Genomic DNA, 20759 nt, shown 5'->3' with positions numbered 1-20759 from the left:
GTTTCTACATGTACCTTGGTGCTCCTGCGTGGTTTTCCATAAATGATTGTAAACAGGAGAGCTCCTGCAGGCAGGGATGCCATCTCAGTCCCAAGAGAGTCGGAAGCTGCAACTCTTTCATCGTGTACAACATCAGCATCCTCTTCCTGAGCTGCGGCTCTTGTCCTGTGATTGTCGGTCTGATCACACAATTGTTGGCTGATGAACGAGATGCTTCTGTACAACTTATGTGATACCCTTTGTGTGACAGCACATGGTCTTGACTTACCATGGATTTAGTATGTGGCTTCTCACTGACAGCTGAAAACAGTGTAGTAAAGAAGGCATGAAGAAATTGTAGGGGTTTTTTTGCTGGTCTTTTGTAGCTTTGATATTTTTAAAAAATTTTTTTCTCATTATTTCTTTGGGTTTAGTTTTGTCTGATATTTATTCTTTGTGCAACAATCATTGCAACAAATGCTGCCCTCCTGTAGCTTTTCTGTGATATTTTCACCTATGTGCTTATGGATAAAGCAATTTTCAATTTCTTTCATAGTGTTACCCACATGTAGTTCTGCTCTGTATGCCAGATAGCTGCTCTGTGGCTTATGGTGACACTCAAAGCCCCAAACTGGAATGTATGTGATAAAAGGCAAGGACTGTACTGTAGTTTTAGGTTTAGGGTTGACACAGGAAAAAAGAAAGAGGTAGTTATGACAGTATCTGTTATTGTTAAGAGTGTCACTGCTTGGAGGGAAGAAGACAAAAAAGGGAGTGGGAGTGCGTCTTTGTTTATTTGCTAATGCATCTGTTCCTTCTGCTTGTTTGCAGAGGGGCATGTCCATCTGACAACATCATCAGTATGACCTTTCTCTGTGAGGAGGCACAAGGAACAGATGAATCAGAAGGAAGATGTGAATTAAAACCAGATATGTCTCTTGTGCATCACCCTCAGCACTGTTGAAAAGGATATGCTTGAGTCAGGTAGGAACAGGCTACTAGTAGCAGTGTAGCTGTGACAGCAGTGAGCACGACCATTTGTGTGGTAAGAACCACCTATAGCTTTCCATCAAACTAACTTAGGAAGTTAGGAATACAAATGGGATTTTGGTTTTGGTCTGCTTGCCTGCTCTGTTTATACAGAACTTAATGCAGAGAACAACAATGGAAGATACACCTAGAAGTTTGATATTCTTTTCTCCAGAATCTCTGAGGATTTTCCCAGTCTTCGTTGGATAACATTAAAAATGAGTGGGGTGACTAAATGGGTTACAATTTTACATGATCTTTTGATGTGAAAGCAATTATTAACGTCTATAATTATCTCCAGAATTACTTGTGTCCTGCAAATGGCATTTAAATCAACATTTTTAACTGTTTTCCAGGGTATGTCATTATATAATTCATAGTAAGTAATTGTACCCTGCAATCTGAGCTCAATATTACTGTCCTTTCAGAATTTAGTTCTCAGACCATCCTTCTAAAGAGTGACCATTTTTTATTTTAACCAGTTTTTAAAGTGCTTTAAAGATCTCAGCAGGGGACTGGATATTGAATAGAGCTTATCTCCATCACTTTAATGTGAGTCTTAGATGTAACAACACTGACATCAATGCTTAATCCATTATCCTCTGAATTAAGAGGACCATAGTGAGATCTACACATTGCTCTCCCATTGTCTTGTCTGCCCACAGCCTACCCACTGTGGGACAGAGTGGGAAAGAGAGAAAGCCTTGATGCTGTGCAAGTTCACTCCATTCCAGCCAGAGTTGGTGCTGCATGCAGCCCCATGGCACCCAGGCAGGGCAAGCAGGGCAGGCCCAGTGCCAGCCAGCAGCCAGTAGTTATCAGCCAGCTGTGATGGGCAACACAGCTTCAGCATCACACCAGGAAGTCAAGGCAGTGGGTCAGGGTTATTTCAGCAAGGTACACAGCCAGGCACAGGTAAAATATATCAGGCAATAGCAAAGGCAAGGCCATCAAGGCATGATTTGTTCGCATGGCTAAGGACATGCATGTAATTTCCCTTTTTCTTCCGCAGACTTGCACAGCATTATGGTGGACTGATAGATCATCAGCAAACTCGCAAGCAAGGTCAGATGACTCTGATCCTTACCGGGTAGGTCACCTTAAAAACATTGGTCAGTGAGAATAGGCAGTGACATAGGACATTTCTTCAAGGAACAGATATTTTATTTAGCCCCAGCAGTACAGTAAGGGAAAAACATTGTACTTGTTGCAAAACCTGCAGCTTTGCCAGTTTTTCTAAAGGCTTTGGTAGATCCAACTTTAAAATCTGTCCCTTTGCACTTCATCTCTCTGATACTGAACTCTAGATCTACCTGCTGTCTTTGAAAATCATGAGCTGATCAATCTATTGTTTGAGCAGGAGTGGACCTGGTAACCCTAGAGGAAGCCATAAGACCAGGATTCAGATTTCGGGACTTGCTGCTGGACCATGGACACCTCACACTTTTTAAAAGAGGCAGAAAGGATCCTGAAATGATCAGGAGTTTTCAACAAAGTTTTTTTATGGAAATGTCAAGGCAAAAACATTTATTCAGGATTGACAGAGTAGGTGTATGTTCTTTCATTCAAAGAAATGTCATCAATCTGAAGTATTAGTAGCATTACTTTTTAAGTGTACTTTATAATCCTCCCAAATCAAGCTTTAATCCATTTGAACCCAGGGATCATAGCACTTTCTGCAGCAGAGATTGCCAGACAAAAAATTATGGGAACTTACAGGGCTGTGAAGGAGGAAGTGTAGCCTTGTGTAACTCCTAGAAGTCTGGAGTGGGAGGAATCTGGCCTCAAGCTGCTGGGATGCAGCAAACAACAGTGGGGTCTTCAGCAGAAGGGTTAGAGACTGTCTGCACTGAGCAGAGCAGGAAGAATGAATCATTGAAAAGAACTTTTAAATGATGAAGATAAAACAGATATTTCCAGAACAGATGTGATTCCCAAAGAGTATAATCTCTCTAATGGAGAAAAGATATACTTCAGAACAAATTTGTATATACATGCACAAGAATATGCTGAACTGATTAAGCACTGTTCAGTAAGTTTATTCTAGTTCTGTTACATGTGTAAATGGAAAAAATATGGCATCTGATAATAAATAGCCAGACAACTGAAAGTGACGAGACATCAAAAGTTTTTGAAGGCTGATAAAATATTTCTCTGTCCTAGAGAGTGTCTGATCCTTCCCCTCAATTGAATTCCAGATCCAGTTATGGAACCACAGCAACTTTTTTGGCTGCAATGGACCTAAGAAATAACAATCAGATCCAGTCCTGAGAGATATAAGAGAGTGATATAAGGCAGAAGTTTTGAATCCTGTTCTGCTTTCATTAACTCTAAATATATAATTATCACAATTCAGTGAGCTGCTTGTGGATTTGGAATGACACAAGTAAAGGTGAAGTTGTGGTAATGATTAGTTTTCATATAATTTAACTTAATATATGCTTTGTATAAATTATACAAAGGGAGGTTGGACCAGATGACCCACTGTGGTCCTTTCCAACCTGACCCATTCTCTGATTCTGTGACTACTTGTCATTTGAATAGAGTTTATGTCCTTGCTACCTAAAATCTCTAGTACAAATATCCTGTAAAGGAATTTCCTTCTTCCAACTCTTCCCTTCAGTATCACAATAGCCAGAAGAAGTTGTTAGATCTTCAGAAAAGACAGCTTATTGGCCACAGTAGGTTGTGTTTATTTTGAGACACTTCCAGGAAAAAAATATAAAGGAATGGATACTTGTGCTGCAATTGCTAGAGAAGGACAGTTGAGGAAAATCTTAATGAAGCTTCAGGGCATGACACTTGGGTCAAGACTAGAGTAAGACACATGTGTGTGTCTGCCTTTTAGAGGGAAGATAAAAAAGAGTAGATTGTGAAAGAAGGATCTTACTGGTCTATAAAAACCAAACAAAGCTGTAGACCTGTAGAGACATGCCATAAACTCACCAGTCCTCCTAGCTCAGGAAAATCCCAACACAGTTTTATTTCTTTCAAAATCCAGTATTGACACACTGCAGCTGGACTTCCTGGTAGTTCACAGTTCAGTGGGCTATTCCTGCTATGAAGCACAGCATATCCAAGCAGCACATTGTTGTTAAAGCTAAAAAAGCCTCATTGTATAGGAGTAGTTTATGGTCTTTATCAAGGTTGTAGTTTTGGATATAATATACTCTGAATATATGATGAGGCATAAAGCAGACTAATGTTACCAAGATGAAGAAGAAACTCTTCGCCTGAGCCCTGAATTCCACATGAGAGTTAATGTCAGGCCAGTACTTCACAGCTACTCTATAGATCACAGTCAGCTGGATTACAGTGAGCACAACACACACTGCCACCAAAATCCCAATCAGGCAGTAGTTTGCCATCACCATGCGAGCCTCTAGTAACTCCCTGTGGAACTGGAAGCATTCGGATGGCTTGTACGGCTTCGAGGTGCCATAGTATGAGAGAAGAACAGGAGCGATCACCAGCGCTCCCACCAGCCAGGCAGCCCCCACCCAGGCTGTAGCGTAGCACTTCCGAAACTCCAGGCGGAGGAGGCGGGTGATGATGATGGCCACGTAAAAGGCGAAGGTGGCATACATGTGCAGGTAGATGATGGCGCTCGCGAGCCGGCATGCAAACGTATCAAATTTCCACTCCCCCAGAACGTAATAGCTGAGGCGGAAAGGGATGCTGAGGAGCAGGAAGGTGTGCAGCACCAGGAGGCTGATGATCATAAGGGTCATCACAGATTGTGATCTCCTTTGAAACAACTGTCGGGACATCATGATGACCCCGAGGGTGCCACCAGCCAGGCTGATGATGTACAGGACTATCAGAAGAGCGTGGAGCTTCTCTGAGGAGTCCAGCGGTGTGTCGTTGGACGAATGGTTCTGTTGGGTTATGGAGCTATTAAGCATCATCATAACTCCTCTTTTGAAGTTTTCTGAGAAAGAAAAATAGGAGTTACACGTTTTCTTTGTTACTTCCTTTGTTATTAACTGGAATGTCATAGGTTCATGAAGAGACATGGTACTGAATTGTGTCTGAAATTATGTTATCCCATGTAGTATACAACTTTATAACTGTTGTCATATTGCATATGACAGCAGTAACCCATGCCTCTCAGTATTAAAGCCATGTTTTATCTAAGTATGAATGAGATTTTGATTTACTAAACTGCATTCTAGGATTTTGTTTTTCAATTATTTGCCTCTAGGTTCAGCCATTTGAAATAGTGAAGACACTGCTTGTTCATAAATTGTGGAAGTTTTATCTCCACTCATGTTATAAAGCTAAAATTGAAGGTGGGAAAATGCTGAAATGTGAAAAAATTGTACCTATCATGTGTGGCTACTCTATGATGACACCTGATCCACCTTTTTAGCATCTTGCTGGGTGGGTACAGAATACTTTTGAGGTAGCAACAGCTTTTTTCTAGACCTATGGATCAAATTGAAAATAAAGTTCTGCAGATGAAAATTCAGTATCTTCTGGCTTCATCTGCGAGTCTTTTTCCTACAGAAATTCCCTTGAGCTACTCTACTATGAAAAGTGAAGAAAAGCTAAAAATTATTTTAGGAATGATCTTCTGAAAGATATAATTCTTTTGGCACTTGTTGAACATAGCCACATATAGCTGCATTCTTATTTAGACTTAACTCAAGATGCAGACTTGCATACAGATTTCTGTACAAGTATACACGGATAGTATGCAGGGTAGAGACATACTTTTTCAATGAAATTTATCCTTATATTAAAAAGAGTTTTGAAAGAACAACATCAGAACTGAAAAATTATCTCTTAAAAAAGCAGCGTCTTCTCTCCTGATTCCTTTAAACTTTGAAATCAGTAACCTTGTTTTAATCAGCAATTCTTAATTCTTTGCACTCATCTGTAAAGTGATAGACTGCAACTGCAAAACATTTTCAGAGGAACTTCTTATTTATGAAGCATCAGACAAAGCATCTTTAGAAAGTCAAGATCGGTATAAAACTTTCCGTTCACCTCCTTTTAAAATTCATGACCTTATAAATGTTTAGAATTGTTTACCTGTCTAATATTACAAGACAAGCACAAGAAATTTCCCAGAAACTTTGCTATACCAAAAATTTTACAAACCAATTAATTTTCCAACGTATATTGTTAATATTTCAAAGTGGCTTTGAGAATGTACAAGTTTTAGTTGTTCTAAACAGCATAATTACAGTTTAATGCCAACATTTCATATCACTTGGAAATAGATTACAATTTTTTCACTATTCATAGCAATAAAATATTTGAATTTTACCTTATAATCTCTTCTTTTTTGACTTCAAATGTGCTATTTCATGCAGCTGTAGCATTCGTCATACATAAGCAGAGTGAAAAAAACAGCCTTTGACCTGTTTGACCAAGATAGCTGAGGGTTTTCTCAGCCCACACACAGGAAGGAACAAGCCTTTCTTTTTGCTTCACTGTGACAGCAGTCTCATACGTGCAAGTTCTAATGTCCTTTTCATTGTGCAGAGAGAACCACTGGAAAAGCTGCTGAGCTTTCAGGGATGCTGAGCATCAGTGTGCTGGGACAGGTAGAACAAACCCACAGATCTATTCAGGACTATCTCTGACCACAATTTGGTCAGTCTTAAAGCCCAGATGGGCAGTGATTACCTGAGCTGTACAACTACCACCTGTTACTGGGATTTGGGAAAGAAATGTGCACCTGAGCAGAGGTTTTTTTCCTTATACACACACTTTTCCCCAAACTTGCTTTATGTCTAATAATTAAGCTAAATGTTCCAAAATAACAAAGGGTCTAGCAGAGTTAAAGGGATTTCACTCTAACATGTTCTTGGATCATCAAGAACTCAGAGGAGATTTCTCACTGTTTAAATATTATAAGTAAAACAAGCCATAGGCATATGTGAAAAGCAACTTAAGAGTCCCTGCTGTTAAAAAAAGATGTAGAGAAGCCAGTGGGCCTTGGAAATTATTCCTGAACCAAAAGCATGAATGCAGGCCTCGAAACATATCATTCGTACCTGGCAGCTCCCTAAAAAGAGGAAGACTTTGAGTCACATCTCTTGTAGAGACATTCAAAAGCAGCTTCTTGATCAAAAATTAAACAGAAAAATGTTAGTCCAGTTTATTTTTCAACTACAGTTCTAGATTTCACTTGGAGTCATCCCTACTCAAACATGATAGGCAGCACATAAGGTTTTGTGAGCAATAACATAAAAACAGTATTTCAGCAGGGCTGAACTAGCATTGCTCCTGCCATCAGTCAGCCACCTTCTGCTGTGGATGAGAGGATGGTTCCCTTTGAGAGGCATCTCTCCTATTAAGAACAGTGTTAGGAAGAACAAGATGTGAAAGAGAGCTACTAGAACTAAACAAATACAAAACTTAGAAAAATGAAAAGTCAGAAAGAGAAACCGGAAACTCTCAGGGTGAGCAAGAATGTGGAAACAGCAGTCTGGGAGACATTCTCAGGATAAATCCTGAAAGCTTTGAGAGAGCAGTTACCATTTCATCTAGACCAGGATTCAGAGCGGCAGGGATGCCCATTTTGGGCAGTGCAAATAGTTGTGAGCTTGGGGTAAAAGAAATGTGTGATTGTTCCATCAGAGCACTGCTGGAGAACAGCTACCTGGGTAATGGTACTCACCAGGTGTAGTTCCAGCATCACTTAATCCCACATAAGGACAGGCTGCTGCCCGACCCTGTAGTGGTGGTGGTTGGATGGCAAAATGATCAGCTGGTTCTGCAAAAATGCACAGGAAGGTAATGAACAGCCTGGGTGTCAAATACTGATGGTTTTCATGAAACTGCAGCCACAGCCTCTGGGTGAAGCAGGAAATGGCTGCTGCCTTCTCCACAGAGCTTGAAGGAATCCACAAACCTTGAACCACCAAGTAATAAAATCAGAAGAGACATGAAGAAATTGCATTCCTCAAGTAGCTGCTGTATGACAGCCAGCGCTCCAGAGAGTGCTGAATCAGACTCTGAGACCAAGAGCTTGGTGCACTGTTACCTTCTTGAGTCCAGTCTGAGTTCTTTGGATGTAAAGTGAGGCCAAAACCCAGCAAAGACGTTGCATGGATAATTCTCTTGTCACCTTGGGGACAGTGCTGTTGGCTGGCACCAAAACTGCAGAAGGTCAGAAATGGAACTTCTCCACTGGTGTTTTCATACTTCTCAGTCTCTTCTTCCTTGAAACCTTCCTTGAAGCTTGTATGTTAATGCTGTTCAGTGTGCTAACCTTGTATCTTCATGTTCTTCTGATAAATAAAAGAAAAATTTTAAAAAATCACTCCACTCAGCTCTGTAATCTAGGTTCTAGTTTTTAGGTTAGTTTGTTATTTGAGTACAAGAGGAAATTGAGCCAGCACATAGCTTATCTTGACCAGTGGTGAGCATAAAGATTGAAAGAGGAATGCATCTGTACACAACAGAGATCCAGGTCAAGATTAGAATTACAAATAGATTTTAAGGAAGGAAGAAACTGGGCATGTCTGATTCAACACTGGGGTAAACAGAAGACAAAGAAGAAGAGTGAAGGTTTCAATTACTGAGATGGAAAAATTAAGCAGAAGAAGAAGAAGAAGTAGCAGTTGAGAGAAGAGGAACAAGGCCTGTTGGATGTTCGAGGTGGGATGATTCTCTGTGGAAGTGTCACTGCTGGTGCCCATGAATGGGTGTAGAAGACTTCCTCTAAGCAGGGACTAGGTCCACAGTAGAACTCTAACTTCTCCATTTCATGTCTGCATGATTTCCTCTGCTTCTGTGTCAGTTTACAAACATATTATCTTTTCTGGTCAGTATAATAGCAACCAAGGTTTTACATGTGATTCAAGAGCTCCTTTCTGTCTTGGAACAGGCGTAAAACTGTCCTGCCTTTTGTGACTGGGTAGATTTTCAGTTTTAGCTTCTTCCAAACTGGGGTGATAACAGCTGATAATTTAAATGATTTATTAATATTAACCCTCTATTGCTAGCTGCTTACAAGAACTGAGCTACACATAGGTCATAAACAATGGTAAAATAGGGAATACCTGTGTTACGCTTTAACGTACTGCTTTTTCTGGGGTTGCAGATGAAATCACAGTTCTTGCTGTCTCACTCCCACCTTGTCAGACATGAGTCACAGGTACTGGATAGTGAGCAAATCATACTCCATGGTTAGGGAACATACAGGATAATCCCTTTAATTTGCCAATCCCACCCACCCATGCATCATGAAGAATTTACTAACTTCAGCCAGTAAATGCTCAACAAGTTTAGCAGAACTTTTCAGATCCTTGGACTACTCTTCTAATTATTTGATTACAGATTTCCTGAGAGATTTATCAGGCTTCATCAGGATGAAAGAGGCTGTCTGACTTCTCTGTTTATTAGAAATTATATAATATAGTTGCCTTAGTCATACCTATTTAGTATGCCTCAAAAGTAGACATTATGCTTTATATAAATAGAAGTAATACATCTTGGATTTCTGTGGAGGAATTTGGCAGAGTATATCACAGGCAGGCTATAACTTACCTTTTAAAACAAAGCTGTTATTTCTTTGGTTCGGTGCAAAGAGAAGTGATTTATTATTACAAATTCAGGAACTTGTCATTATTCTCCTGTCCTGGCCCATACCAGTTTAGAAGTAAGTTAGAAGATTTATTAAATAGTTTTGTCCCACTATTTGGTCTAATTGCCTTCCAACACCGATAGTGGCAATTAAAGTTGTTGTTGCTTTAGTTTACTGCAGAAAATTGGTATTACTGGCTATAAAGCCATTTTACTTGGAAACAGCTGCAGAAAACCGCATGTGAGTCAAGGATCTGGCACCAACAGCATAAATTTTTCCTTATCCCAAATGCTTTCCTTTCTGCTTGATCATGCTGCTACTCACTGTTCTTTTCAAACTTCCCATTGTTTCAGTCTCACTGCCTTTCTCAGAAGTCTGTGTTTCAAAGAATAGCCCTACATAATGCTACTTTACCTCATTTCTCATGTTCTGCTTGATAAATAAGGTCACAGCCACAGTCTGAATTCTTTCCTGATACTTATACACAGAATCAACAAGCCTCTCCAGGAATTAAATCCCTGAAACTAATTTTTGCTTGATACAGAGTTGGGCAAGGCTTAATCTTTAATAAAATAAAAAGCACTTAGAAAGGAAGTACATAAACCAATTAACTCATTCAGGAAAGCATGATAACAGTTTTCAGCCAGTTACAGGAAGCATGGAGGGTGCCCAAAACACAAAGGTGGTGCTTCCAAGGTGTGGTGGAGAGGTTGTTTTTGGGATTGCTTGCCCTATCTACTCCCCTCTGGTGAGTACGCTGCTGGAATACTGCATCCAGTTCTGGGCCCCCAGCATAAGAAGGATGTGAACATGTTGGAGCAAGTCCAGAGGAGGCCACAAAATTATCAGAGGGGAGAGCACCTCTCCTATGAAAACAAGCTGAGGAGAAGAGACGGCTCTGGAGAGACCTAAGAGTGCTTTCCAAAGGGGACCTACAGGAAAGATGGAGAGGGACTTTTTACAAGGACATGGAGGGGTAGGATAAGTGCAATGGTAATGGCTTTAAAGTGAAAGAGGAGAGATTTAGATTAGCTAGGAGGAAGAAATTCTTTACTGTAAGGGTGGTGAGGCTTTGAACAGGTTATGCAAAGAAGATGTGGATGTGCCATTTCTGGAGGTGCTCAAGTCTTTGATGGATGGGTCTTTGAGTAATGTGGTCTAGTGGAAGGTGCTCCTGCTCATGGCAGGGATGCTGGAACTTGATGATAGTTGAGGTCCCTTCCAAACCAAGCCATTCTATGATTCCATGACTGGGTTTTGAATTTGGATTGTTGACACTTTACCGTGCCATAAATCGAGTCTCTCCTGATGGGAGAGAATTTGCTGAAAATCCTTGCAAGGAGTTTAAAAGATAAAGCGAGACGTCTTCTGTAGTTTCAATGCTTCTAGATAGTTGTTTATTAAGTCTTATCAGAGGAACTGAGCCACTAGGATGACCCAGGTACAGCATGGAAGGAGGAAAAGTAGGAGTGAGAGCAATTATCAAGATTTACACAGCCTTTTAAAGATATTTTAACCAATAGTTACTAAAAACATACATTATTTTCACTTTCTTACCAATTATTCAGTAACACAACTAGGAACTGTGGAATTTTCTATCCAGTCAATCCAAACTACTTTTACTGCAGAATATGGAGTAGTAGAAGAAGGAGAAGAAGGTCTAGAGAACAACAACAATCTTTCATTCTGATATTTTTTACTCTTATCTATTTACTATAAAGAGAAGCCTAAAACCTCTAAATTTTTCACCCTGTGACAATCTTACATAGTAGTCTATCACCTAATTCACACCACTGTATTTTCTAGTTGTTGTCTGACTGTTGGTAATTTTTTCCAAGGTTTGAAGCTAAAACAGTGTTGTTCAGGGGGGTAAGAACCCTTAAAAACCGGCAGAGAAATATTCTCGGCACTCTGGGTTCCTACAGATTGTTTTCACAAATTCCCACTGATCTTAACCTCTCCGAGATCTTACAACTGTGTGTTTGTGACGTTGTTTGGCAAATATGAGCCTTATCTTCACTGAGGCAAGTTTCCCATTTTTCTGGAAGAAAAGCAAGTGCTCATGTTCTGAATGGGGCTGCAGAGAGAGCACTAGAAGACAGGGATGAGGACTCTGAATATGAAAAATGATTGAATTTGTCAGCGAATTAATTTATAATTTGATGAGTCTGGTGTCTAGAGGACCGTCACCCCAATTTCGTCAAAATACACATCAAAAAAAGTCAGTTAATTAAAAAATAAGAAAAAAGAGGATTTCGAACTATTGAGAATTTGAAGTATCCTATAACAGCTCCATAGGAATGAAACCTTTGTGTGAATCAGAAAAAAAGAACTAGCATTTATCCTTATGAGTGTTGGGTGGTAGGGAGTGGGAATGAATATCAATAGTGTGAATTCTAAGATACAAAGGGAATTAAATATATTAAATATCAGTACAAAACAGAAGACTTAGAGGACCTCCAAAAAATAGTGATAATGTTTCATTCTGTTCTCAGTGGCAGAAAATGGACTGGTTGAGAAAGTTTTTAGTTCCTTTCATTAAATAGAGAACAGAATACTAAAACTATGCTGCAAGCTATCAGACTTTTCTGATTTAATTTCCTGTGAGATATCCAAAGATGCCTAAAGAAGCAAAAGTGAATTTGAAATTTGAACATTTTGGCTAGTGGATACTACTGCAGAAGTTGCTTCCTTCAAGCCCCAGAAGAACAGACAGGGTTAATCCTGCAAACAGAGGAAACTCTAAAGCTGAGGCCACTTGGCAGTGGATATAGTCCTGTATCTACAGAAACTGATGCTCTCAGCTTCAGAGGGTCTTGTCCATAGGACGACCACCATTTGCAGAAAGTACAGCAGAGAAAAAAAGAGTTCTGCAACACTCGGCAATAGAAGTGGCTTAAAGCATTGTGCAGACAGGAATAATCTTAAGGGATTTAAAAATGCTCACCATATATTTAAAGTGTACTTCCTCCCAATCCCTGCCTTGGAAAAGGTTCTGTTGACTCCTTCAGTGATGCCAATAGCAGCCAGGAGCGAACCTCTGTGCTGGTAAGTCCATCACCCATGGTTCCAGCAGAGCAGTGTAATTTCTGCTGCCTTTTTTACTAGTTGGGAAATCTCTATGCTTCCATTATATGCACTGTTTACAGGAATGAAATGCAATGAATGCCATGTGTATGGCTGTTTATAGCCCATACTCTCAGCACACGGCAAAGAGAATATGTATGACCAACCAAAATGCTCTCATGCTAAAATGATCATGATCCTAAGTGCCATCAAACTGTCTACATAGATTCATTTAATAGCTTTCGTGATTTCTTTGTTTCCTCAGTTCAAGCATTTGAACAATTATTGTAATTGTAAGAACATTTCTACATATAGAAGAGAGCGTAGATGGGCCATGCAGCTAATTAACATATTTTAGCCTTTGCAAAAATGGAATATGTGATAGGTTCCAACTGAAGTGTTTATCAGAGTCCTGTTGAACTTATCTTTCCATCGTAACAAAAATAGATTGAAGAACAAAAGTATAGGATGGAGGGGAATATTTAAAATGGAGTGATTAACTTAATTGCTTTTTATTCAACTGCCATTAGTTCCCAGAAATGAAGGGTGGGAGAAGCAATTAATTAATTTATTTATTGAACTTAAGCCTGAGAGAGAGAAAAATTTGCCTTAAGTATGATTAATAATAATGTGATCTAAAGTGTAGATGAAAACCAGGGAGGAAGATTACCTATGTTTCAAAGGTACATAGACTTATGTGCTCCAATTGTACATTTTCAGTGTACAAATAACAGAAATAATTGTGTTAGAAACAAGCATCTTTAAACACATTATATTTAGCTGTAAACCTAAAGGCCTAATTAATCAAAAAATTCAAAATTTGGTTCCTTTACATCAGAAGACGCAAATGCTCAAAACTAAATCCTGGGATTATGTTCTCATTTCAAAGGAGGACACTGAAAGGGAAAATTAATTTTTGTCTTACTTTTTTTTTCTTTCTAAAAGAATGCTTACTAAGCATTCTTTTAGGCAAGACTGTCAAAACATTGTTAGCCAGCATAAACCAGTTGCTACCTATGAGAAGCTAAAGATTAATTAATTTAAAAGTTATTTTTTAGATCCTGCTGATATTTCAAAATCCTCCTGATTAAAGAATGAGTAAATAACAGGCTTCTCCGATTAGAGCCTTAGGAATTTTTTTGCTTTGCACATTCAAATTTAACAATTTGAATAAAAATAAGATCATATTAAAGTCTAATTTTATTTTCTAAACTAAAGCTCTTTGGTACAACTCAAACCACAAGTTTAAGGAATTTCGCAGTCTTTTAACTCCTTCTTTAAAAATGTGGCTTAAATTCTGGCTGGCGGCTAAGCTAAGCCCTCACTCATTTCCCCCAGAGGGATGGGGAAGAGAATTGGAAGGGCAAAAGAGAGAAGAAAACTTTTGGGTCAAGATAAAGACAGTTTAATAAGTGGAGGGGGATAAAGGGAAACATAAATTAAGCAATGCAAAAGCGATGATCACTCTCCACCAGAAAACAATGCCCAACCAGTCTCTGAGCAACAGCTACTTTGGAAAAACGCCCCCTTCCCAGTTTTAGTGCTGTGTTGTTATATGGGATGGAATATCCTTTTGGACACTTTGGGTCAGCTGTCTCAGCTGTGTCGCCTCCCCACCTCCTGCCCACCCCAGCCCACAGGCTAGAGGAGCAGACTCATGAAAGAGAGAAGGTGTTGGTGCTATGAAAACCTGGATCAGCAAGGGCTAAACCACTGGTGTGTTATCAACACTGTTTTGCCACTAATCTAAAACACAGCACCATATGGGCAGCTATGGAGAAAAATTGCTCCATCCCAGCCAGAGCCAGTACAGGAAAAGAAAAATACAATTGCGAAGAAAACAGTTTAAATATTCTGAATATGTAACAAAATATTAATAATTTCAAAATGAAAACTTTTTTTTTTGGAACTATTTTAAAAAGTAAGTTCACTATGTTTTTCTTGAATATGGATTAATCCAAGAAAAAATCTTTCTACGGTAAAACTTTCATCTGAATGAACCACTAATAAGGACAATACTTCATATTTTCCTGAAAGCATCTGTCTCTAGTGACAAAACTCTCACTTGGTAGAAGAAGACAGGGACAGAGTGGGGTGTGTTAAAAGGGGTTTGGTCACTGGAAGATGGGGCATATCAGGTGAGCAAGGGCTATCAGTTGTGAGGGTCAAACATGGCACTGAAAGGCTTCCAAGAAAGAGCTGCCAGGCAAAGCTGGCAGTCATTTGAAAGCAAAGCTCCTCAGTGCTGGATCTGGTAACCTCCAGCATTCTGACCATGAGCTGTGTAACAGCACAGAGCTTTGTGGATAGCGTTGAGTAGGAGGAAGCAGTAACATGCTGGAAGCTGGGGCTGCTGTTCAGAGGGACCTCAGCAGGCTGGGGGAATGGTGGTCAGTCTCCCCCCATTGTAATTTAGTTAATTGTGCATTGGGGCAGCAAGCTGTGAGGTTGTTGGTAAAACATGCTTTGTAAAGAAGAGAAAAGATAAGATTATGGAACCCCATGCATGTTGTTTGTCGGGTCACTTTTTTCCTTCTTATTAAGGGCTTTGGGCACAATGAATAAAGTTTGGATTGTGAACACTTAGAGGAAGCAGAAGGGCAGCACCAGCCTCTTCTCTCTTGTGACAGGCAATAGGGCCCAAGGGAATGGCTTCAAGCTCTCAGAGGAAGTTTAAGTTGGATATTAGGAAAAGGTTCTTCACCCACAGGGTAGTTGAGCATTGGAACAGACTTCCCAGGTAATGGTCATGCCCCAATCTTGCCAGAGCTCAGGAAGCATTTGGACAATGCTCTCAGGCACATGGTGTGATCCCTGGGGTTGTCCTGTGCAGGGCTAGGAGTTAGACTTTGCATCCTGTGGGTCCTTTCCAGTTCAGGGTATTCTGTGACATGGCCTGAAGTTGTGTCAGGGAAGGTTTAGGTTGCATATTAGAAAAGGTTCCTCTTCCAGAGGGTGGTTGGGCACTGGAACAGCTCCCCAGGGAAGTGGTCACAGCACCAGCCTGACAGAGTTCAAGAAGCATTTGTACAACACTCTCAGGTGCATGGTGTGACTCTTGGAGTGTCCAGTGTAGGAGCAGGGGTTGGACTCGACAATCCTTGAGGGTCCCTTCCAACTCAGCATATTCTCTGATTCTGTGATTCTGTGATATTCGTAACAATTTGAGAGTGGTGTAGCTGTGGATCAGGAGGCCCAGAGAAGGTGTTTGGATTCTCCATCCTTAAAGATTTTCAAACCACAACTAGACTCAGTCCTGGGCAGCCTCATCTAACTTTGAGTTTAGCCATGCTTCAAGTAGAGGGTAGGACTGGATGATCTTGAGAGATCTCTTACTGTCCATTTTTGGCTGTGATTTTAACTCATCTCAACACTACAGAGGTGAATCTTCCTTCCACATCTTTACTTTGTGTTCTCAAGTTTGTGAAGGTTCAAGTTCCTAAATTTGGTTACTAAATGTAGTTACTAACTGGCAGCAATTACTAATGTGGAACATTTCATAACACAAATTTAAGTTATCATTTGCTCCTACACACATCCTGACCTCCAGAGCAAGATTTTGTCCTTGCTATTTTTTTATCATCTCAGGATTTTTCTGTTCTAGCAAAAATACCCCTTGACATTAAACTACATTAAACCACCTTGGTCCAACATAATTACTACTTTTGTCATCTTTACTTCACAAGTAACTGCAGTGGTTTCACACTCCTACACATTTTTGTAAAAGATGTTGTTATGGTGATACATCTCACATGCTGTATTTCTTCGTGTGCTTCTGCTACCACTCTTTTGTGTCCCTTGTGTATTTAAATATGCTCACAAGTGACCAGTTTGGGGTATTTAATCAAGGAACAGCTGAAGATTATTTTTTGTGTCACAGCTTGGCTTTACTTATTTCTCTGGGAACTAACGGCCTTGTCATGTGTTTTATTCATTCTTGTAATTTTTCTGCTTCCTGTACTTCACATTCATTGGGGTGTTAAGTTTCCTGGTGGTGCTTGCCATCCTTGTTTATTGTCCCCACCTCACTTCTGCATTACAAAGAGCTCTAACTCTTCAAAATCACTGGAGAAAGCTCAGCCTTTCAAACTTCTTAGTCAACTGAACATTAATACTGCCCAGTGAAACAGATATCACCCCAGATTTACAGTCTCCTATTAGTGGCAGACAGAATGAGAACTCCACTTTCAAGTGTGATTATTTTTCATTTTGTTATTTGTGACTGAGTTTCCAGGTTGAATATGGTTGAGACAAAGTAAAGTGCACAAAAGTGTGCAACGTCCATTCAGCAGCCCAGAAAGGAGGGTATTCTTGAATATCAGAGCAGTGCTACAGTAAATTGCCTCTTTATTAGAACAGTGCATACAGAGGAGATAACAGCAGAGCTAATGAGACTCTGCATATATATATGGGTTGCATTAGTAATGAGAAACAGCTCTGCTAATTAGCTCTGCTCCCTAATGAAATTAAATGCATGATTTAAAAGACTTTTGCGGTAAAGTCAATACAAACCCAAAGTATATCAGTTCTAACTCCTTCACTATGGCAAGGTGACATAAACAATATCATGATTTTGTATTGTCATGGAACAGTAAGCATTGTTGGTAGGCTGAGGTTGTTCCAGTTTCTTAAAAAAAATCCAATAGCTTCTTTTCCTCATCCCTTCCTTTCCTGCACTCATGCAGACTGGTAAATCAGTGAACTATTATTTCTCAGTTTTTAAGCTAATTTTTGAGAGAAACTTGATACATAAATTTGCCGATGTAAATTCATTAAAAGCAATATAAGCTCAAATTGTAAGCTTTCGTTTTCTTCCCAAGTGGTGAGCTGAATTCTTAGCAAACTTCACAAAGCATATTCACACCGACTGGTCCTACGAATTATCGTCTGCCTTCCACTCTGTGAGCATCTCCTTAATATGCTGTTTGGATGTTCTTTCCTTCTAAAGTATCCGGTTTTCCATGCTCGAAGCTGAGCTGAGACCACAAATACTTTAGTTTTTGCATTACTTGAGCAATGAATTATGTTCCATCATGACCCTGCAATACAAAATGGTCTTCAAAGACGAGAGAGATGTCAAGAAGCTGTAGAACCACCTCAGCTGCTTTTTTTTGTCATAAGTGGATGCAGAACACAAAATTTGGTGATGCGCTCCTGTTGCCTCATCATCCACTTCAAGCTGCCCAGACACATGGACAGCATATTGACAAAGTCAATTTACCCCATGCTAAGTTCTCCTTGTTCAGAACAGACCAATCAGGAAAACCATTCCAAGCAGTGCCTTCTCCTTTGTTGACACACTAAACAGAAGGACTTGAAGCGCTCAGCAGGATCTCTGGTGATGTTTACATACTCAGATGACAAGTGTTCCATGGCACAGTCGTGGCCACCGTGGTCATATGTGCTTTTATGATTATATCATATGTATCCTTGATGCTCACATAAAGGAGACTCCTCTTCTGTTTGCCTCCTCTCAATCAAATTCTCAGTGTGTCCACATGGAAAATTTCATATCTGAAATGAGACGAATAGTGAGCAGTTTATTAGAAATAATTCTGTGTATCCAAATGGGGAAAGCAGTGACATATACACTCAGACTTAAAAAACCAGAGAGAGTGGGCTCTCCATCTTACTTTCTAAGCATATTCATGGCTCAACTTTGACTTGGGATTCTGTCTTCCTTGTCTTTATTCTGACAATAGTTGCACAATACTTTCTCTTTGGGATCATGTACCTGGAGCATTTCTTATTCTTTTTGTACAGTTGTTCTCTAAATTTAAGTTGAATGTCCTGGGGCAGTTTCAGGAATGATTACTTAGCAATTAGAGAGAAGTCTGATTCGACTCCCTCTGTTTATGAAGAACTGCTCTTGCATCAATTTCTGACATACGTTACGCTATATTGTGAAACCACACATTTTGTGAAATGAATACAATTTTCAATCATTTCTCAGAATGTCTTCCAGTTATTTTGCAAAATGACAGAAAGTAGTAGGTAGGTGTTATGCAAAATATCTAATCTCTAGCTTTTTGATCTTGTTGGTTTAAAAGATAACAGAAAGAGTTGTTTTCATTTTATTTCCCAGACTGTCTAAAACCCCAGGTATATTGCAGAGCAGACTACATATTACATTTTCTAAAATAAAGAATCTTCTGAGGTGCACTTTACTTTGTAAAATTTACAGCTGTTTTAAAATTTTTGTTCCAGTGGATTGATATTTGACCTGACCTTCCCCACTAGAACACTAGTGATAAAAGGTGACATTTTGTGAAATGCTGGAAACCATTAGGTATTTCAGGTGATGACCAAGCAAAGGATGTGGTCTAGTGATGTAATAAAATGGCCATTAATTTCAGAAATACCTAAACGCAGTCATATTATGTAGCTGAAATTGTCAGTTCATGAAAGAACAGCAAATTGCTGATTTTTTTTTTTAATAGCCACTTTCACAGATTCATGATATTATATACAGATTGTCTGCTGTTCAGCTTTAAACTTCTGAAGGCCAGTTCACTGTAGAGACAGTTTTATTCTTGCAAGCTGAATTTAACTTATGAACCGCTTTTCCCTATGTGAAATTTTGTGATGCTATTTCTAGTGTATGGACACTTTTCATGTCTTGAGAGGATTCTCATTCAGCTGCTCCTTCTGTAGCAGAGGATAGGGACTGTGGTCTGTCTCCATGTATGTGAAATTTGCACCCATTTATGTTTCTCTCCATGCAGCCTCCAGAGAGGTGAAACTCTCCTCTCCAAGGGTATGATTGAAAGTTGTCTGTCACATGTTTTCCCATTAATGCAGATACAGTCTGCCCTTTTTTATATTCTCTCACATTTTTGTAGTTATCTTATTAGTGAAGTTCCTTTGAGGTCTTGCTGCACTGAGAAAAAGAACTGGGAAGGCAAAGTCCTACATGCAATTCTTACACGTCTCTGTTAGAGATCATGGTGCCACCACTCCATTAGTGTATGCCTCCCCCCTCAGTCATTGGCTGGTTGTGTTTTTCCATGCTGTAGACCTCTAAAGCAGATGAGAGGCTGTGAGCTCTTTCCCATGAGTCCCTCCCTCAGCGTGTGTCCCCTGTCGAGTGCAAGCCAGGGTCTTGCTTCCTACAGGTTCACATGAAGCATTTGGGGATGCTATTAAATTGCTCTGCTAACATCTGTCTTGCCTCCATTGTTGGCATTGGACATGTGTCCCTTTCTGACTGTGACCCTGCTATGGGTGGGGTTGCCAGTGGACTTGATAACTGAGCCCCCAGCTGGTTGTGCATTACCCTTCCCAGCTATGGGACTGGCACCATTTCCATTAGCAAGACTTGTGTCAGGTGAGTCTACTTGTCTGAAGTTCAACAAAGGCAAACACAGGATCTTGCACCTGGGAAAAAATAACCTCCTGTATCAGCACAGGCTGGGGGCCAACCTGATGGAGAGCAGCTCTGCAGAAAAAGACCTGGAGGTCCTGGGTGTCCATGAGCCAGCAGTGCCCTTGCGGCCAAGATGGCCAGTGGTATCCTGGGGTGCATTGGGATGAGCATTGCCAGCAGGTCAAGGGAGGTGATCCTGCCCCTCTACTCAGCCCTGGTGAGGACGCACCTCGAGTGTTGTGTCCTGGGTACAAGAGAGACATGGGGCTCCTGGAGCAGGTCCAGTGAAGGGCTACAAAAATGAACACCTCTACAGTTCTACTGGAGCTTCCCTCTTATGAGGACAGGCTGAGAGAGCTGGGCCTGTTAAGCCTGAGAAGAGATGACTGAGGGGGTCTTCATCAATGTCTGTCAGTATCTGAAGGGAGGGTGTCAAGAGGATGGAGCCAGGCTCTTTTCAGTAGTGCCAACCACTAGGACACAAGGCAGTGGGCAGGAACCGATGCACAGGAAGTTCCATCGAAATATGAAGAGGAACTTCTTTACTGTGCAGTGACCGTGTGCTAGAACGTAGTGCTCAGAGAGGTTGTGGAGTCTGTCTCACTGGAGATATCAAGGTCCATCTGGATGCAATCCTGTGTTTTGTCCTCTAGGATGATTCTGCTTGAGCGTGGAGGTTGGATCAAATAAACCACTGTGGGCCCTTTTGACCTTACCCAGTCTTTGATTTTGTGATTCTGAGCCCCAGTCACACGTGAATGACACACAATTCCC

General features: G+C 40.3%; 1 protein-coding gene across 1 annotated transcript; it reads right to left on the bottom strand.

Annotated features, from left to right (window-relative positions):
• Positions 1–4049: 4049 nt before the first annotated feature.
• Positions 4050–4919, bottom strand: LOC309579946 (putative G-protein coupled receptor 141; the record flags this gene model as incomplete). The annotated part of the gene is made up of 1 exon (XM_082293538.1): positions 4050–4919. The coding sequence occupies one exon, from the start codon at positions 4917–4919 to the stop codon at positions 4050–4052; it is 870 nt and encodes a 289-aa protein (XP_082149664.1).
• Between the last annotated feature and the right edge of the window lie 15840 nt (positions 4920–20759).

This window comes from Coloeus monedula (genome assembly GCF_965178545.1).
Source record: "Coloeus monedula genome assembly, chromosome: 1".
In the NCBI taxonomy this organism is placed as follows: domain Eukaryota; kingdom Metazoa; phylum Chordata; class Aves; order Passeriformes; family Corvidae; genus Coloeus; species Coloeus monedula.
The sequence above is the reverse complement of the archived record's forward strand: the minus strand, read 5'-3'. Positions and strand labels throughout refer to the sequence as shown.